General features: G+C 51.1%; 5 protein-coding genes across 5 annotated transcripts; 3 read left to right on the plus strand and 2 right to left on the minus strand.

The window, feature by feature from the left end:
• Window positions 1-936: 936 nt before the first annotated feature.
• NECHADRAFT_86239 (uncharacterized protein) lies at window positions 937-2,273 on the plus strand (the record flags this gene model as incomplete). Its single annotated transcript, XM_003043004.1, has 2 exons — window positions 937-1,986; window positions 2,178-2,273. The coding sequence occupies 2 exons, from the start codon at window positions 937-939 to the stop codon at window positions 2,271-2,273; spliced, it is 1,146 nt and encodes a 381-aa protein (XP_003043050.1).
• A 213-nt stretch (window positions 2,274-2,486) lies between these two features.
• On the minus strand, window positions 2,487-4,428 carry NECHADRAFT_51570 (uncharacterized protein; the record flags this gene model as incomplete). Its single annotated transcript, XM_003043090.1, has 6 exons — window positions 2,487-2,634; window positions 2,698-2,959; window positions 3,016-3,165; window positions 3,223-3,431; window positions 3,506-4,123; window positions 4,184-4,428. 6 exons carry the CDS (start codon window positions 4,426-4,428, stop codon window positions 2,487-2,489), a joined length of 1,632 nt encoding a protein of 543 aa, XP_003043136.1.
• Window positions 4,429-5,268: 840 nt separating this feature from the next.
• NECHADRAFT_51373 (uncharacterized protein) lies at window positions 5,269-7,364 on the plus strand (the record flags this gene model as incomplete). Its single annotated transcript, XM_003043005.1, has 2 exons — window positions 5,269-5,751; window positions 5,844-7,364. 2 exons carry the CDS (start codon window positions 5,269-5,271, stop codon window positions 7,362-7,364), a joined length of 2,004 nt encoding a protein of 667 aa, XP_003043051.1.
• Window positions 7,365-9,495: 2,131 nt separating this feature from the next.
• NECHADRAFT_51366 (uncharacterized protein) lies at window positions 9,496-11,139 on the minus strand (the record flags this gene model as incomplete). Its single annotated transcript, XM_003043091.1, has 2 exons — window positions 9,496-9,808; window positions 9,869-11,139. 2 exons carry the CDS (start codon window positions 11,137-11,139, stop codon window positions 9,496-9,498), a joined length of 1,584 nt encoding a protein of 527 aa, XP_003043137.1.
• A 1,155-nt stretch (window positions 11,140-12,294) lies between these two features.
• NECHADRAFT_97074 (uncharacterized protein) lies at window positions 12,295-13,650 on the plus strand (the record flags this gene model as incomplete). Its single annotated transcript, XM_003043006.1, has 6 exons — window positions 12,295-12,315; window positions 12,394-12,621; window positions 12,681-12,883; window positions 12,935-13,023; window positions 13,084-13,248; window positions 13,304-13,650. The coding sequence occupies 6 exons, from the start codon at window positions 12,295-12,297 to the stop codon at window positions 13,648-13,650; spliced, it is 1,053 nt and encodes a 350-aa protein (XP_003043052.1).
• Between the last annotated feature and the right edge of the window lie 140 nt (window positions 13,651-13,790).

The following is a 13,790-nucleotide window of genomic DNA, read 5'->3' on the forward strand; positions in this document are numbered from 1 at the left end:
TCACAGCAATGAACGGCCTTGATTTGATCTCACAGTTCCAGCCCGCGTATCAATGCAGTGAGCCCTATGATTGAAACACAGGCACGGGTAGGTAGGTCCGCAAGGTTTCATCTCTCGACTGAATGCAAAGACTCGGGCCTAATGCGGGAACGGAGCGCGGAAAGAGTCTTCTTTTGGACGTGAAGCCCACATGAGTTGCAATGGATGCTCAAGTGATCTGCAAGAAGAGCTTGGCATCAGAGCGTTTTCTGCAGGGTCACCTGGTCTACCATGGTATGCATAACGTGTGGAATGAACGGTACAGGTACCGGTACAAGTACCAATACTGACTGCATAGTACATCGTTTCAAACTCTAACCTCACCACCACCAACAATCGGCTCTAGGGTGGTCACGGGCCGTGGTGTCTCGCTTAGCCCAACAGACAAGGGCCTAGCCGCCTAGGTTAATGATGCACTGCAATCACCATCGCATCACATTTCCACACTCGGCAGTTGGGAGTGCAGCGCACGCATGCGATATGTCGGTCAGTTGTCGGCCAGTTGTCGGCTGGAGCCCTGAATGGCCTCATTCTCCTTTGCGCAACCGCAGAGCTGAGCTAAGCTGATGGACACCCAGTGGCGGGGTAGGGTAGTCATCACTCATCATGAAACAGAGTAGAATGAAGTGAGGGCGAGCCCGGCGAGGGTAGGATGCAATACGGAAATTACCAAGTTAGGTGCAGTCGCCGAGGCTGTCGACTGCGAGACTGACCTCCCTTTCTTTGCTTGCTTGCTCTCCCGTGTCTCTTCTTCTACGTCTTCTCCGTGTCCGAACTCAGCGGTGCTTTACGATCAGCTCCTCGCTGTTCACTCTGTCTCTAAATCACTCACTCACTCACTCACTCACAAAGTACCAACAACGCTCTCTTGCACCACCATCATCACACTCAATAACCATGATTCTCTTTTCCATCCTCTTGCTCGCCCTCTCGCTGCTGGCTGGCTCCGTACAGGCCGGCAGCCGCCATTGGGAGGTCCATCCCTCCAAGCTCGCCGCTCGCGCCGTCTCCGTCATTCCCGGAGACTCGGCCAAGGACACGCGTCTCTGGCCGAAGAGGACTCTGACCTACGCCTTTGCCAACTCCAACGCCAAGGTCATGCTCAAGGGTATCTTTCACTCGGCCACGCAGCACTGGAACCTATTGAAGGGCTTCAATTACAATGAAATCTCTCTGTCCAAGTGCAACGAGAAGCGTACAGAGTGTCTGGTGGTCAATTACAATGATGAGGGTAGGCTGAGCTCAACTGTCGCCATCCCAGCGCTGGATGCCTCGGATGCCTCGTACGTCGGGCCCGTCATGCATCTGAGCGATCGCGCCGACGTGGGGCATTTGGACGTCAATGTGAATGCCGCTCACGAGCTTGGCCACGCCTGGGGTCTGTATCATGAGCACCAGGTGCCGCGGTGGTGGAAGACGAGCCCGCAGGATCTGGTGGACATGAGGGAGTCCGGGTGGCTGTCAATATACTATGGCAGTATCTTCCACACCAATAAATTCAGGTGTGAGAACCTCAGAGGTTTTGACACGGCCAAGGCGAGCCTAGCCAGGGAGCTCAAGGTGAACGTCGAGGAACTCACAGTAGCCAACATCAACAAGCTGTGTCGCCAACACAACACGGCCAGGAGGCACAAGTTCTTTGCGGTCGAATGGGTGCCCATCGACGGGCTGATCATGAACTTCGACGAATCATTTGACCCACAGTCGCTGATGCTGTACCCCAGTGGCTCAGGCGGGGTTGGCGGCATTGGTGACGATGGCACGGATAACCGGATGCCGGTGCTCTTGTACTCAGACGACTCCAAGATTGAGATCAAGACGGGGACGTCGACTGCTGATGTCAAGAAGCTGCAGGATCTCTACGGCGTTGATGCGAAGGGCAAGAGCACGCTACATAATGAGAAGGGTAACCTTCTTTCGGGGACGCTCAAGAGGTTGCGTAGTATGGTAAGCCTCAAGGGGGGAGACAGCAGGCAAGGACTTTGCTGAAATGGGCATCTGCATATGCAGATTGGGTCTTTGTTGAAGGGCATTGGGACGTGATTTTGAACATGCTTCTTTCTTCTGCCGCTCTCTTGAGATGGTTCATTTGGCTGCCTGGTTTAGACTATATCTAGTAGTTTAAGCGTCGACTATAGTTGTCAAGTTCACATTGGCCGCTGGTAGAAATCGAGTTTGAATCATCTATCGTCAATTTGGCTTCTTCTAAGCTCCTACTTTGTCCACTTTGCTAGAGATATTCTTGTCATGTTCTGAGTGGCTGCTTCCATGATTGATTCATGAATCTCTCCATGAGAAGGTTCAGCCACAATGTCAATGGGACTGACTGCTTATGCCAACTCATAACCACAACAAACTTGGGTTCGGCAACTCTACAAACCCAGGTACTTCCAATTCATTCTATCCCACCTACGCATGGTTAAATACATCAACCTAAGTAATCCTCCTCAAAGCTCATCTTTCTCCTCCCATACCGTTCCAAAGCAATTAACAACCTTGGGCACCGGAAATACATCCGACTCCTTCCTCGAAAGGCCCTGCCCTAGTGCCTTGATCAATGTTCCATCATCAAGATCAATAGCCCAGACCATGGTTCTACAAGAAGCAAGCAATTAGCATACGGTCAGACAAAACCTTGTAAGGCGAGGAGAAGCCTACCCTCCCAGACAGTGATCGTTCGCATAGTCAATTTTCGTCTTAAGCGTTTCGGCATCATCCCACGACACCCACTGGTCATTGTTCCAGGTTACAATCTTGACGCCGGCTTCTTTATCGAGCTTTACCTGGGCGCCGTCCTTGATGATCTTGTTGATTTCGGCTGCCGAGAGCACACCAGGCGTCCCAGTGCAATCTCCACCCTTGGCGCCCTCTTTGAACTCGCAGCCCGCGTCCAGACAGCTGGAGCTCTTCATGGTGAAGCCTGGCTCGGTTTAGCAAGTTTAAGGGCTCGATGCCGAGGGAGATTAAATGACTTACTGCGGCCGTAGAATCCAAGACCAAGTACCACACGCCCAGGGTTGATGTTGTTGCGCCAAAGAAGCTCGAGACCCAACTGAATCTCGGTGAGGTTGGTGTGCGCAAAGGCATATGGACCGAGGGACTCGATTGCCCCATCCCAAACGCCATCTATACATTACACGTTAGTCAGTACACCAAAACTACCACGGTTGAGGAGTTACTCACGGATGTCATAGGTCATGATGTTGAACCAGTCGAGATACTGCTCCATGTTGATAATGTCGAATCCTCGGAGATACCAATAAGAAGCAGGTAGAGTTAATGTCAAGCCATACTTCCTCCCAGAAGAGTTCAGGCGTTGCCTCAACCTTTTGAGCAGATTGACGTAGTTTTCAAAGTCCTCCTCAATACCACCACGGTCTTGTGCAACAGGGCTATCGAGGTGTCAGTACCAGACAGTTCCAGTTCAGCAAATCAAGGAAAGGAGCAGATTGTGGCTTCAACTTACTACTCCCAGTCCAGATCTACGCCGTCAAAGTTATGCTGCTTCAAAAAGGAGATCAGCGAGTCGAAGAAGGCATCCTGCGCCTTCTCAGACTTTGCCATATCCGAAAAGACAGTTCGGTACCTGCCAGGGTCATTCATGGCCCAGCCCCCAATAGCAATCCACACCTCGAGGTCGTCCTGCTTTTGCTTTAGCGCCGACACGCGACTGTACCTAGACGCAGTACCTTCGTCCATGGGGTCCAGCCGGTATGTGTCCGGGTTGATCAGCGCAAAGGCAAAGTTGATGTGGGAATAATACCCCAGCGGGATCTCCTCAGGCTCCATGTTGCCACACGGCCGTTGGTAGTTCCAGCCCTCGTAATACCCGATGGTGCGCTTATCCGACGAGTGCTGGTCGCGGGCACACTGCGGCGAGGTGACCGTGGCGCCTTTGCAGTAGTCGACCGTCGTGCCGCAGAAACCAAACTCGCTACAGCATACCTTCAGAGGGCACTCTGTTGCGTTGGACCACTCTTGGCCCCAGCCGGGATCGCACTCGCTCTTGTAGTGGCAAGTCGACGTGCAGCCTTCGCCACAGAACCTGGGGCCGAGGCCGCAGACTCCGTTGCCTTGTTCATCTCTGAGGTTGGTGTGAGCTGTGCTGTCTTGTGTCGTGCTGTGGTTGAAACTGTTTACTTACAAAGGGCCGCAGCAACCAAGCTTGCATTCCTTATCCTTGGTACATTTCTTATCCGCGTCTTCTTCTTCGTCGATGCCTGCTACGTCCTCGGGCCCTAGCCTGAGCCGGCCGTCCTCTTGAGCAGCCTCGTGCTGTAGGCGGAAGAGCGTTGCCTGTCCGGCGAATGTGCTCAAGTTCAGGCCGAGGGCAACTGAGAAGGGGGCCAGACACAGCCCGAGGGCCAGCAATCGGAGCTTGGGAGCCATGTCTAACTTGGTGGACGAGACGGGGATAGACAGAAAGATGGACAAACCAGAAAAGATAGATCAAGAAAGAGAGAGAGAGTGTGTGTGTGTGTCTATCCAAGATCCGGCCGGGCGAGGTGAGATACCCATTCTTGTCGTTTCTCTCTGTGACGCTGTTGGCAAGGCCTTTCTTTGTCGATGCTTAGACGCTACCCATGCGTCCATCCCGCACGCTACATGATGTGACGGTACCTGCGCAAATTAGCCGGTCGTTGCGTCTTGCATGCATGGATGCATCCTGTGGGGCTGAGATAAGCTCAACTGTGAGCCCACATCACCTACTCCATAGAGTTAACCAACTCTCATCCCTGCCATGTATCGGTACATCCATCTTCATGGTTGTTTGGTCGGCAGGTAGCGCCGTCAGGCCAGCCAAGATCCTTGACCGTAGCACTCTAACCCTCACGACGACGGCATTGCATACCGAAAGTAGATTGTCAGAAGACACGCAGCGCAGTATTTTTCCCAATTCAAGCACGCGGAGAGACTGTCCTTCTTCGCCTGCCGGTCCGGGGCAAGATTGTCAGGAGACATGCAGGTACCGCATCGTTTTCCCAAATCGAGTCCAAAGGAGGCTATCGTCCTCCTCCTCCACCCGTCGGTCCTTTTCATTCTACCAGCATGTATTTCACCGGGGACATGACTGTTGAGTGATGATTCCGGCCGATCGAGCCATCGCTATCATAACAGCAACTTGTCCTATCCGCTCTCTTCAAGAACCATTCACATCCCTTCCTCCCTCCCTCAACACTGCAGCTCTGGCAGACTTCAACCAGCCCAGGCCTGGTTTATCTGGGCATCATGAATTTCTTGACAATATCCTGCCTCCTGGCCTTCTTTTCCACAGCCCAAAGTCATGTCCCCCACATCAGACACCCCCACTACGAGTCTTCTGAGCCACCAAACACCGTCCCCAAGCTCGCCCGCGACAGCAAGAACCCCGCAGACTTCTCGTGGGTGAAGCGCTGGGCCGCCATCGGCGACAGCTACACCGCGGGCATTGGCTCCGGTAGCCCTCTCGGAAGCGTATATGACTTTGAGAGGCTGAACCTCAACATACAGCTACCCAATCTCAAGTTCAGCGGACATGGCAACTGGTTCTGCGCCAGATACGACATGGCGTATCCCTTGATCATCAACCGTCAGCTTGGCGGCCAGGTACAGAGCTTCCAGTACACTGCCTGCAGTGGCGACCGGACAGGCCAGATCTATCAGCAGGCACAGCAGTTGAAGGGGAATCTGGATATGGTCTTAATGACGGCCGGTGGCAACGATCTCTGTCTCGTGAGTTCTTGCAGCAATTTTCTAACTCACTCAGTCACTAACGAACATAGTCCAGCATCATCGGCAGTTGCATCATGACGTCGCGCGGCCAGAGTGAAGCTTGCGAGAAAGTCATCACCGTGGCCGAGAAGAACGTAGGCGAGATCATCAAGGGCAATGTCAAGGAGATCCTCTACGAGCTCAACAATAAGATGGCCGACGGCGGCATAGTCGTCGTCAACGGCTACGCTGAGTTCTTCAACGAGAAGGAGGCCAACTGCGAAAACCAAGCTTGGGATGCCTTTTGGTGGTTGGACTTCTGGCCGCTTGACAGAGCCCAGAGGTTGACGATCGACCGGCGGAAGCGTTTCAACAAGCTCGTCAGGTCCATCAACAATGCGACGGTCCAGGCGATTAACGAGATCGCGGACGACAGCAAGATCAAGTACAAGATCGGCTTCGCCGACTGGAACCCCTGGGTATCCCAGGCCGTGAATGGCCAAATGTGTGACCCCAAGAGCAACGGGGACTATCCAGACAAGAAACAGCCAGATATTCAGTTCATCAAGCCCGACACGCACCCGTGGTTTAACTGGCGCGCCGATGTCGATAACCAAGAGCTGAAGCGTCGTGCGCTGGAGGACCCTCAGTTGCGCGAGGAACTCATAGCTAAGCAAAAGAGACGAGAGAAGCGCGTGGAGGAGAGCATCTGGAGTTCCTCCTTCTTTAACAGCCCCAACCCACCCGCTATTGTCCGCCGCATCCTGAGCCGTGCCGAACCCAAGGCCCCTGGATGTCCTGGCGACGACGATTGGGACTGGAAAATGGGCATGGGATATCCAAACACGATCGGTGCCAACTTCCACCCTAACGAGAAAGGCCACATCACTATAGCCTCGTTCGCCATGGCCGAGGCTGTCGACCTCCGATCGCTGGTGCTAGGTGTGGAGACGCCTTCCTGCGAGATCAAGGACCAGTTCAAGTGCTACTCGGCCGGTAATTCCAAGGCCTACGCCCAAGCGGACCGCCTCGACACTCACTATCAAGACTTTTGCAAGGACGCTAAGAAGGAACAGAAAATAAAGGGCCGGCAATATGAAAAAGAGTACGACCAGGGCACGCCGGATCACCACCAGTTTAGGATCCAACTAGGCAAGGATGTTGCTGACTTCAACGTCGATGTGTGCATCGACTCGATGAGGAAGCTCATCCACAGCTGCGACACCAACAGCAAGATGAACTGGAAGCACGGCGGGCAGTACGTCCGCGGTGGCGGCGACTGGACTTACGAGGTCAACCCGAAGCGAAGCAACCGGCCTTGGCCGCCGCCTGACAAGCCTGTTGGGCGATGCGAGGGCTGGTACAAGTGGTCTCACAGCGCATACGAGATCGAGGGCGGCGGTTTCTCCACCTGGGATTGGGGGCAGCAGACGATGCTTCCGAGCATGGCCGGGTGCTATGGGTGGGGGACTTCGTTCTGGGCGTTTGACTACTATGATGAGCCGACCAAGGAGGGTTACGAATGGAAGGCTACATTTCACACGCCAATTTGGGTGAATTCCAGATGTTTTAGGAATAACAAGGTTGTTAAGGCTGCCGGAGGATGGACTGATGGCTGTAATGGCAATGACTAGCCTCTGATAGTATAGGGTATTATAGTACCTTTAGTTATTTAAATTATATATGTTGTCAAGTTACAGGTTACTTATATGTAACCCGAGCGCCGCCGCTAATCGAGAGCTATACTTCTTTTAACCACTATATTATTAATATGAAATAGACGGCACATACTCTTGTCCGCTGTGGCTTTGGCTGCAAGATTAAGGCAAGCGTATCTTGGCATTTAGTTAACCACTTGTCAGATGTCCAGATGGCTTTTGACTTCAGCCCTGCATCAGGGCCTCAGTTGAGTACTGCAACCGGGTAGCCATCCCTGGGTAACGGTATGAGCACCTTTTACGGGAAGGGTAGACTCAACTTTTACACCCCTACAAAAACCATCATAGCTTTCAAGAGGCGAGGGGGGAGTGGATCGCGCAAAGAGCTCCAACATGCACATGCAGCGCAGAGCTGAACAAATGGGGAAAGGCGGGAAGTAGGGATGGTAGAGGCGTTTGGAGGACTTACGCGAACCGATTAAAGGTAGTTGGGGCCTAGATCGCGAGACATTTTGACATACGAGGACTCCACGCTATAGACAAACCAATGCAAGCAGGGATACGCTGACAAATTTTGCGCTCCCTATCATTGGTGTTATCATCGGGAGAGCGCTCCCTACGTTGTCAGCCGTAGTTGATGGGATAATCAAAGTATCTCTTCCTTCAACCTAGTAACACCTAGAGCCAATCGAGATAATCCTAACGCTCCGATAGCGCCGCTCAGTCTTTGTTGAATACTTGGCTCCTACATGACTCGACGTTCTTTGACGTTCTTTGCTGTGTCTTGAGCGCGTCTATCATGTTTCTCTGGTGATTCTGGTGTGCTCTCGATAGCTTTATTCCTGCGTGCCGGTAAATGGAGAGTTAAATGTCAACACGGGTTGTACCTACCTGTTGTCCGGCTGCATCCGAGGAGACAGGCTCTGCCGTAGAGTCGGATCAAGAGATTTACAAAAAACAAACGGCATGCAGGGTTGTCCCAGGTCTGAAACAGTGTCCGATGTTCTTCATCCGTCACCATCTCCATCTTGGCGCATGTTTAGCTTCATACAAGAACCTGCCGAGAATGCAACCAACCATTCGTCTACCACTTTTTTCGACACCACTTCGGCACAAATACCGGCGGAAACCGTCAAGTTTCTAGCATGAACACTCTGTCTCGAAACATTTCCTTTAAGCGCCCGCCGCCATCATTCTTCTTCTATATCCATACCCTTACCGGCGTGTCAGTCGTTAGTTTCCTCTTTGGACATACTTCTACCTTCAAGATGGACACATCGTTTGAGCTTAGTATCTTTGCCGTCGCGACGGTCGTCCCACTGGCATTTCAAACAATCTCGGCCATTGTTCTATATCGCCGCAATTTCAAGTCTGTGTCTGAATCCAAAGCGGTGCACCCGAATGGTGCCCAAAGAATGAAGGCCGCTATTCAAGGGCAGGTGTGGTTTGGAGCCATCTCAACGCCCATGGCATACATATTCCTGGTGGTCTCTTGGTACTATCGAATCGAAGAACTGCAAAAGGTTTTCTGGGGGTTTATCATCCTATGTTCGTCTATATTTCAGATGTGTTGGGCATGACTTCTATTGCATCCATCCATAGCAAGAGCTAACTGCTTAGATATTTTCCTTGCCAGAGGAAGCACTTTCAGCCCCCGAAGCTCATCACGCACGCAGCTCGTACAGTGTATTTTGGGATCATAATAAGCCATTGTTGCAGATCTCTACTATCCCTCTCTTATTTTTTGTGATTACCACGTTCGTCGCTGTCACTCTACGAATTACACTGCCCTCGTATTGGCCGGCCGCATGGGCCATGTGGATGGATCTCGGCTGCGCCTCGAGTTTTGCCCAAGATCAGGCATCTACCCGAGTTTCTGTTCTGGGAGCCGACCATATGGTTTTAGTAATCATGAGAATATGGACGATGTGCTGGATAGATAGGATACTGAGAGTTAGCCAGGACAGCCGGGGCCATTCGGGGCTCGTCGGGCCCAGGGTGTGAGTTAGGGTAATGAATTATGAATGTGGTGTGGTACGGAAAACTATGGACCTTCGCACTGGGCACTATGAAATATGTACTGTGAGTGTCTGAAACACGCATGTTATCAGTTGTCACCATTAACATCGTAAGGAAACAACCACCCGTTCTCATCGTTATACTCGTCCTCGTGAGTAGTTCCATGCAGCACCTCGTACCTCTCCATATCAAACTCATCATCACCGGCCTCTCCATTGATAATCCTACCAATTCTGTGACCAATCTCGCGGCCCTCGGTATATCCACCGTGGACAAAGCCGAAGAACTCGGCCGAATTAGCCTCGCCGGCAAACCAGAGGCGCTCCAGGTTGGCACGTATGTTCTGGTGCTTCTCAAGAGTCATGCCTACAGGCCAGTTGCTATAGGATCCATACGCCCAGCTAGACAGGTTATGTTAGTTATGAATGGAAACTAGGTATATGGGATGTTCATAAACTTACGGTTCGGTGCTCCAGCGTGGGTACGTGAACGCTGTAGGCTTATGAACCTTCTTGTCAGGGTACATAGACTGTAGAACCTCCACAACCTGCGCTTCAGTTTCCTCGTTCGTTTGTCGCTCGACCTGATAGGCCTGCTCGCCAGTGACTGTCGCGAAGATGATGTTGGATCCCTCAAGGAAACCCTTACCATTTAGCGGCTGAAACAGAGGATAACGCCCACGCTCAATGGGATCGGCGTAGAGCTGATACTGAGCATCAGTGTCCCAGAATGACTCGTTGAATTGCATGAAGATCTTGGTGTATGTGCCCATCGCAAATTGGTCAATAGCACTCTGCTTCCAGTGAGGCAGCTCTGGTTTGAACTCAACGACCCCCTTCTGCAACACACCGAGAGAGAAGGTACAGATAGCATAGCTAGCCTCTATGCAGCCGCCATCCTTGGTCACGACCTTGACGCCCTTCTTGCTGTACTCGATACTCTCAACAGTAGTCTTGAGGAGCAGTCGCGGATCGTTCTCCTTGAGGAAAGTCTTGGCTTCCTGCTTGAGGAAGTAGTTATAACCGCGCTGGTCGATAACTAGGTTGCTGACATCGCTAAAATAGCCGAAGGTGGCATTGTCTCCAGCGACGCCAAAAACAAGACCACTCTCATCAGGCGTCCAAGCAGCCTCAAAGTCCCATCCCCACCAATCCGCTGCCTGAGCATACATGTCGTTCTTGTCGGGTCTCCAGCCTCCAGTACGAAGACCAGCGCGAGCCGATAAATCCTGGAGGTTATCCAGCAAGATGCGGCCGGAGTCGGCTGACGCATTCTCAAAAGCGGCGTCTAGCTCGGCGATTTTGTCGGTCCAGTTTTTGGCGCCCTTGTGGTCAAACGTCGCGAGGGCATCGTAATCGGCGTAAGTTGTCTTTAAACCGTGCTTCTGTGCCAATCCCCAAATGGGATTCTCGTGCGTCTCGAGCGACCCAATACCTTCAACCCAGTTTGCACCCAGTTCGATAGTGTATGGCTTGCCGGTTTTGGGGTTGTTGCCAAATTTCTGACTTCGTAGGCGACCTCCGATATAGCTATTGTGCTCAACAATAAGGAAATCGGTGATTTTCGCTTGCGTCAAGTTCTGGGCTGCAGCGATACCAGCAACACCAGCTCCGAGAATGGCAACCTTGGTCTGCTTGCAGGTTCCTTTGTCTCGCGGCGGAAGGCTGACTGCCTCGGTTACGGTAAGGAAAGCTGTAAGGACAGTAAGAAGCTGTGCTGGTGATTGCTTCATGTTGGCGGTTGTTGGTAGCGAGAGTGTCTAGGATGAGCAGTTCTAAGAGAGCTAGAAGGAGGGAGCTTGGTTATATATGGGTCAAGCCGGAGAGTAATTAAACTATCACGACGAGCATGCGTAGGCCGTAAGGATTCATTAGCTTCGTTCGCCCCAGCTTGTGCCGGCGGAGCCGAGTAACTCCCTGCTCCAATATTGACCCGAGGCCATCATTACCCGCGTAAAGCAAAACATCCGCAATTTTAGCTATGGCGAAGTAGGCTTTCGCCCCTGAAGTTATTGAATTCAGATAGCGTAAGCTGTTGGTCGCGTAGCGTCGGTTAGCTCGTCGGTCCTGTTACCTAGCTAAGCAGGTCTCTGACAGGTGCTAACTAGAGATAAGACGGCATGACTCGCGCTAATACCGGAATCTGCAGGCAAGAATCGCGATTCATGGATTCTGAGATCTAAGGTTTGGTCTAATCCAAACTTGGACTAACTTGGTCTCGGATACGGGTTGGGTGGTTGTTCAAAAGGGTACACAAGGCCAGGGGGCGGAGGCCTCGGAGCAACCCAACAAAAACAACACAGTCATAACACACCTAAAGGTCAGGATTGCGCTGTGCTATTTATTACGGAGTACTGTTCAATCATCCACCCACCAATCCCATGTCGTGTTGCTGCCCTGGCCATTCAGTTCGAGCCCTTAACCAAACCATGCAGTTTCCAAGCACGAGTTTGAATGCAGGTCGAACCTGATGAATGTCTTCATACTTGAGAGGAAGAACTACCACTGCATATGTATAGTTTCCAGAACTCGACTTACTTCGCTTGGCATTTGCGCCAAGTCGCTTCGGGAGGGATCAGCCGAAGCCCCCCGATCCGATGCCAAGTCTGCAGGGGCTAACTTCGATTTTTACAGGGGGAGTGGGTCTTCAGCTCCGAAAATTATGAAACTAACCTTCTGATTTCTGTCATCATTTTCCACCACGTTTTATGCAAGTGCTCGAGCCCCTCGGTTCCAAGTTAGGTCCATATTAGTCGAAGTTTAATGGCTAAATATACTGCCATGCCCCCCAGTGCATTTTTTATCCAACTTTTGCAGCTGAACCATGTCCCTCTTTTCTTTTCCCGCTTCTCTGTCTGGTTGTAAATCCAAAGACTCGGGTCGCCTCAATGAATATCAATACTTCCATTGTATGTATCCATGTGATCCTGGCTTTGGTTCTTTCTGCCTTTGATGTCTTTTCCGCTTATACTAACTAATTTCTTTAGGGTATCCAGGCAGTACTCCTTGTTTTAGCATTGGTGGTACTGCTTCTACGATGCTGGGCGAATTATTTGATGAAGCAGTCTCTACTCAGCGTGCCCGATATTTTCGCGTGGCTGGGTTGGGTTTTTAGCTTGGGATGGTTTGTCTGCTCGACTCTTGCGCTTCGAATTCTCATAGAGAATCCTGCGGTCGGTTCCGAACTCGTTGTCAACTCAGTAGAGTATTTAAAGGTATAGCAACGTAGCAACCGCGTGACGTGAAAGAGAATTACAACGCTGACCGAGTGCAGATAGTATTGGTGGCAGAGTACTTTTTCGACACTGGAATTTACTTCCCCAAGATATCCATTGTTTTGGTTTACTGGAAATTGATTCCCGGGATTTTTGGATCATTAAGACGCGTGTTACTCGTAACCTCGATTTATCTTGGTTGCGCCTTACTCGCATCAGTCCTCACAAACACTCTAATTTGCCTACCTTTCTCTGATAATTGGTAAAGTCAAGTGGCATGAATTTCCCAATCATTTGAACTAACCGATATCAGGTCTATCGAAAACCAGCTGAAGTCAGCGTGGAACTCGTACCCTTCTTTTTGTATTCAATGGGGTCTCAACTTTTCGACGGATTTGCTGAGTATGTCCAAAGCACCTACTACCTACTTGAAAGTATCTTATTTAACATGGCCCTATGTAGTCTTTTTCTACCCCTTCTTTCTACTCAAGCACTTGAAACTTCGCAGGCAACAAAAGATTGCCCTTATTGGCGTTTTTTCTTTGGGTGCCATTACATTGATAGTCAGCCTCTCCCGGTTCATTGCATACAATGCGACCAATTTTGAGCTTGACGACGAGTCTGGCAGTACGCATTCTCTGTTCTTTGCTTTACAACATTCGTAGGCTGACCTAGCGCTTAGATACCTTATCTCTTGCCGAGATGAGCACCGCCGTCATCGTCGTGTGTCTCCCCGGTCTTCGAAGGTTCATCATCCGATCGAAAACATCTACCAATCGCTCCTCTTCGAACCAGCTCAGCGGCTATGGTGTCCACACAAAGATTACCGGAGTAGGCCAAAATGACAACACAGATAAAGGACAAGCTCTGTCATCGCAGTACGCTAAATGGGGCGTAAGGGATGATGAAATCGAGTTAGTAACTCACATTCGCGTTTCCCATGAACTGGTGAATCCAGACGATACTCGCAGCGCGAGCGGACAAAGCGCAATTAGTCAGAACGTTAAAGTACAGGGCTCTCAATATTAGACTTGGGCATTAGAGGAAATATATAGATAGTTTATGAAAGAAGATGCTACATGTGACGAGTAGGGTATTTTCCAAGGGATAAACCGGTCGTACAGGGTTTATGTTAGCAGAGGAGGATATTGCGTAACCATAAAGAGGCA

This window comes from Fusarium vanettenii, assembly GCF_000151355.1.
Source record: "Fusarium vanettenii 77-13-4 chromosome 11 genomic scaffold NECHAsca_30_chr11_1_0, whole genome shotgun sequence".
Lineage (NCBI taxonomy): Eukaryota > Fungi > Ascomycota > Sordariomycetes > Hypocreales > Nectriaceae > Fusarium > Fusarium vanettenii.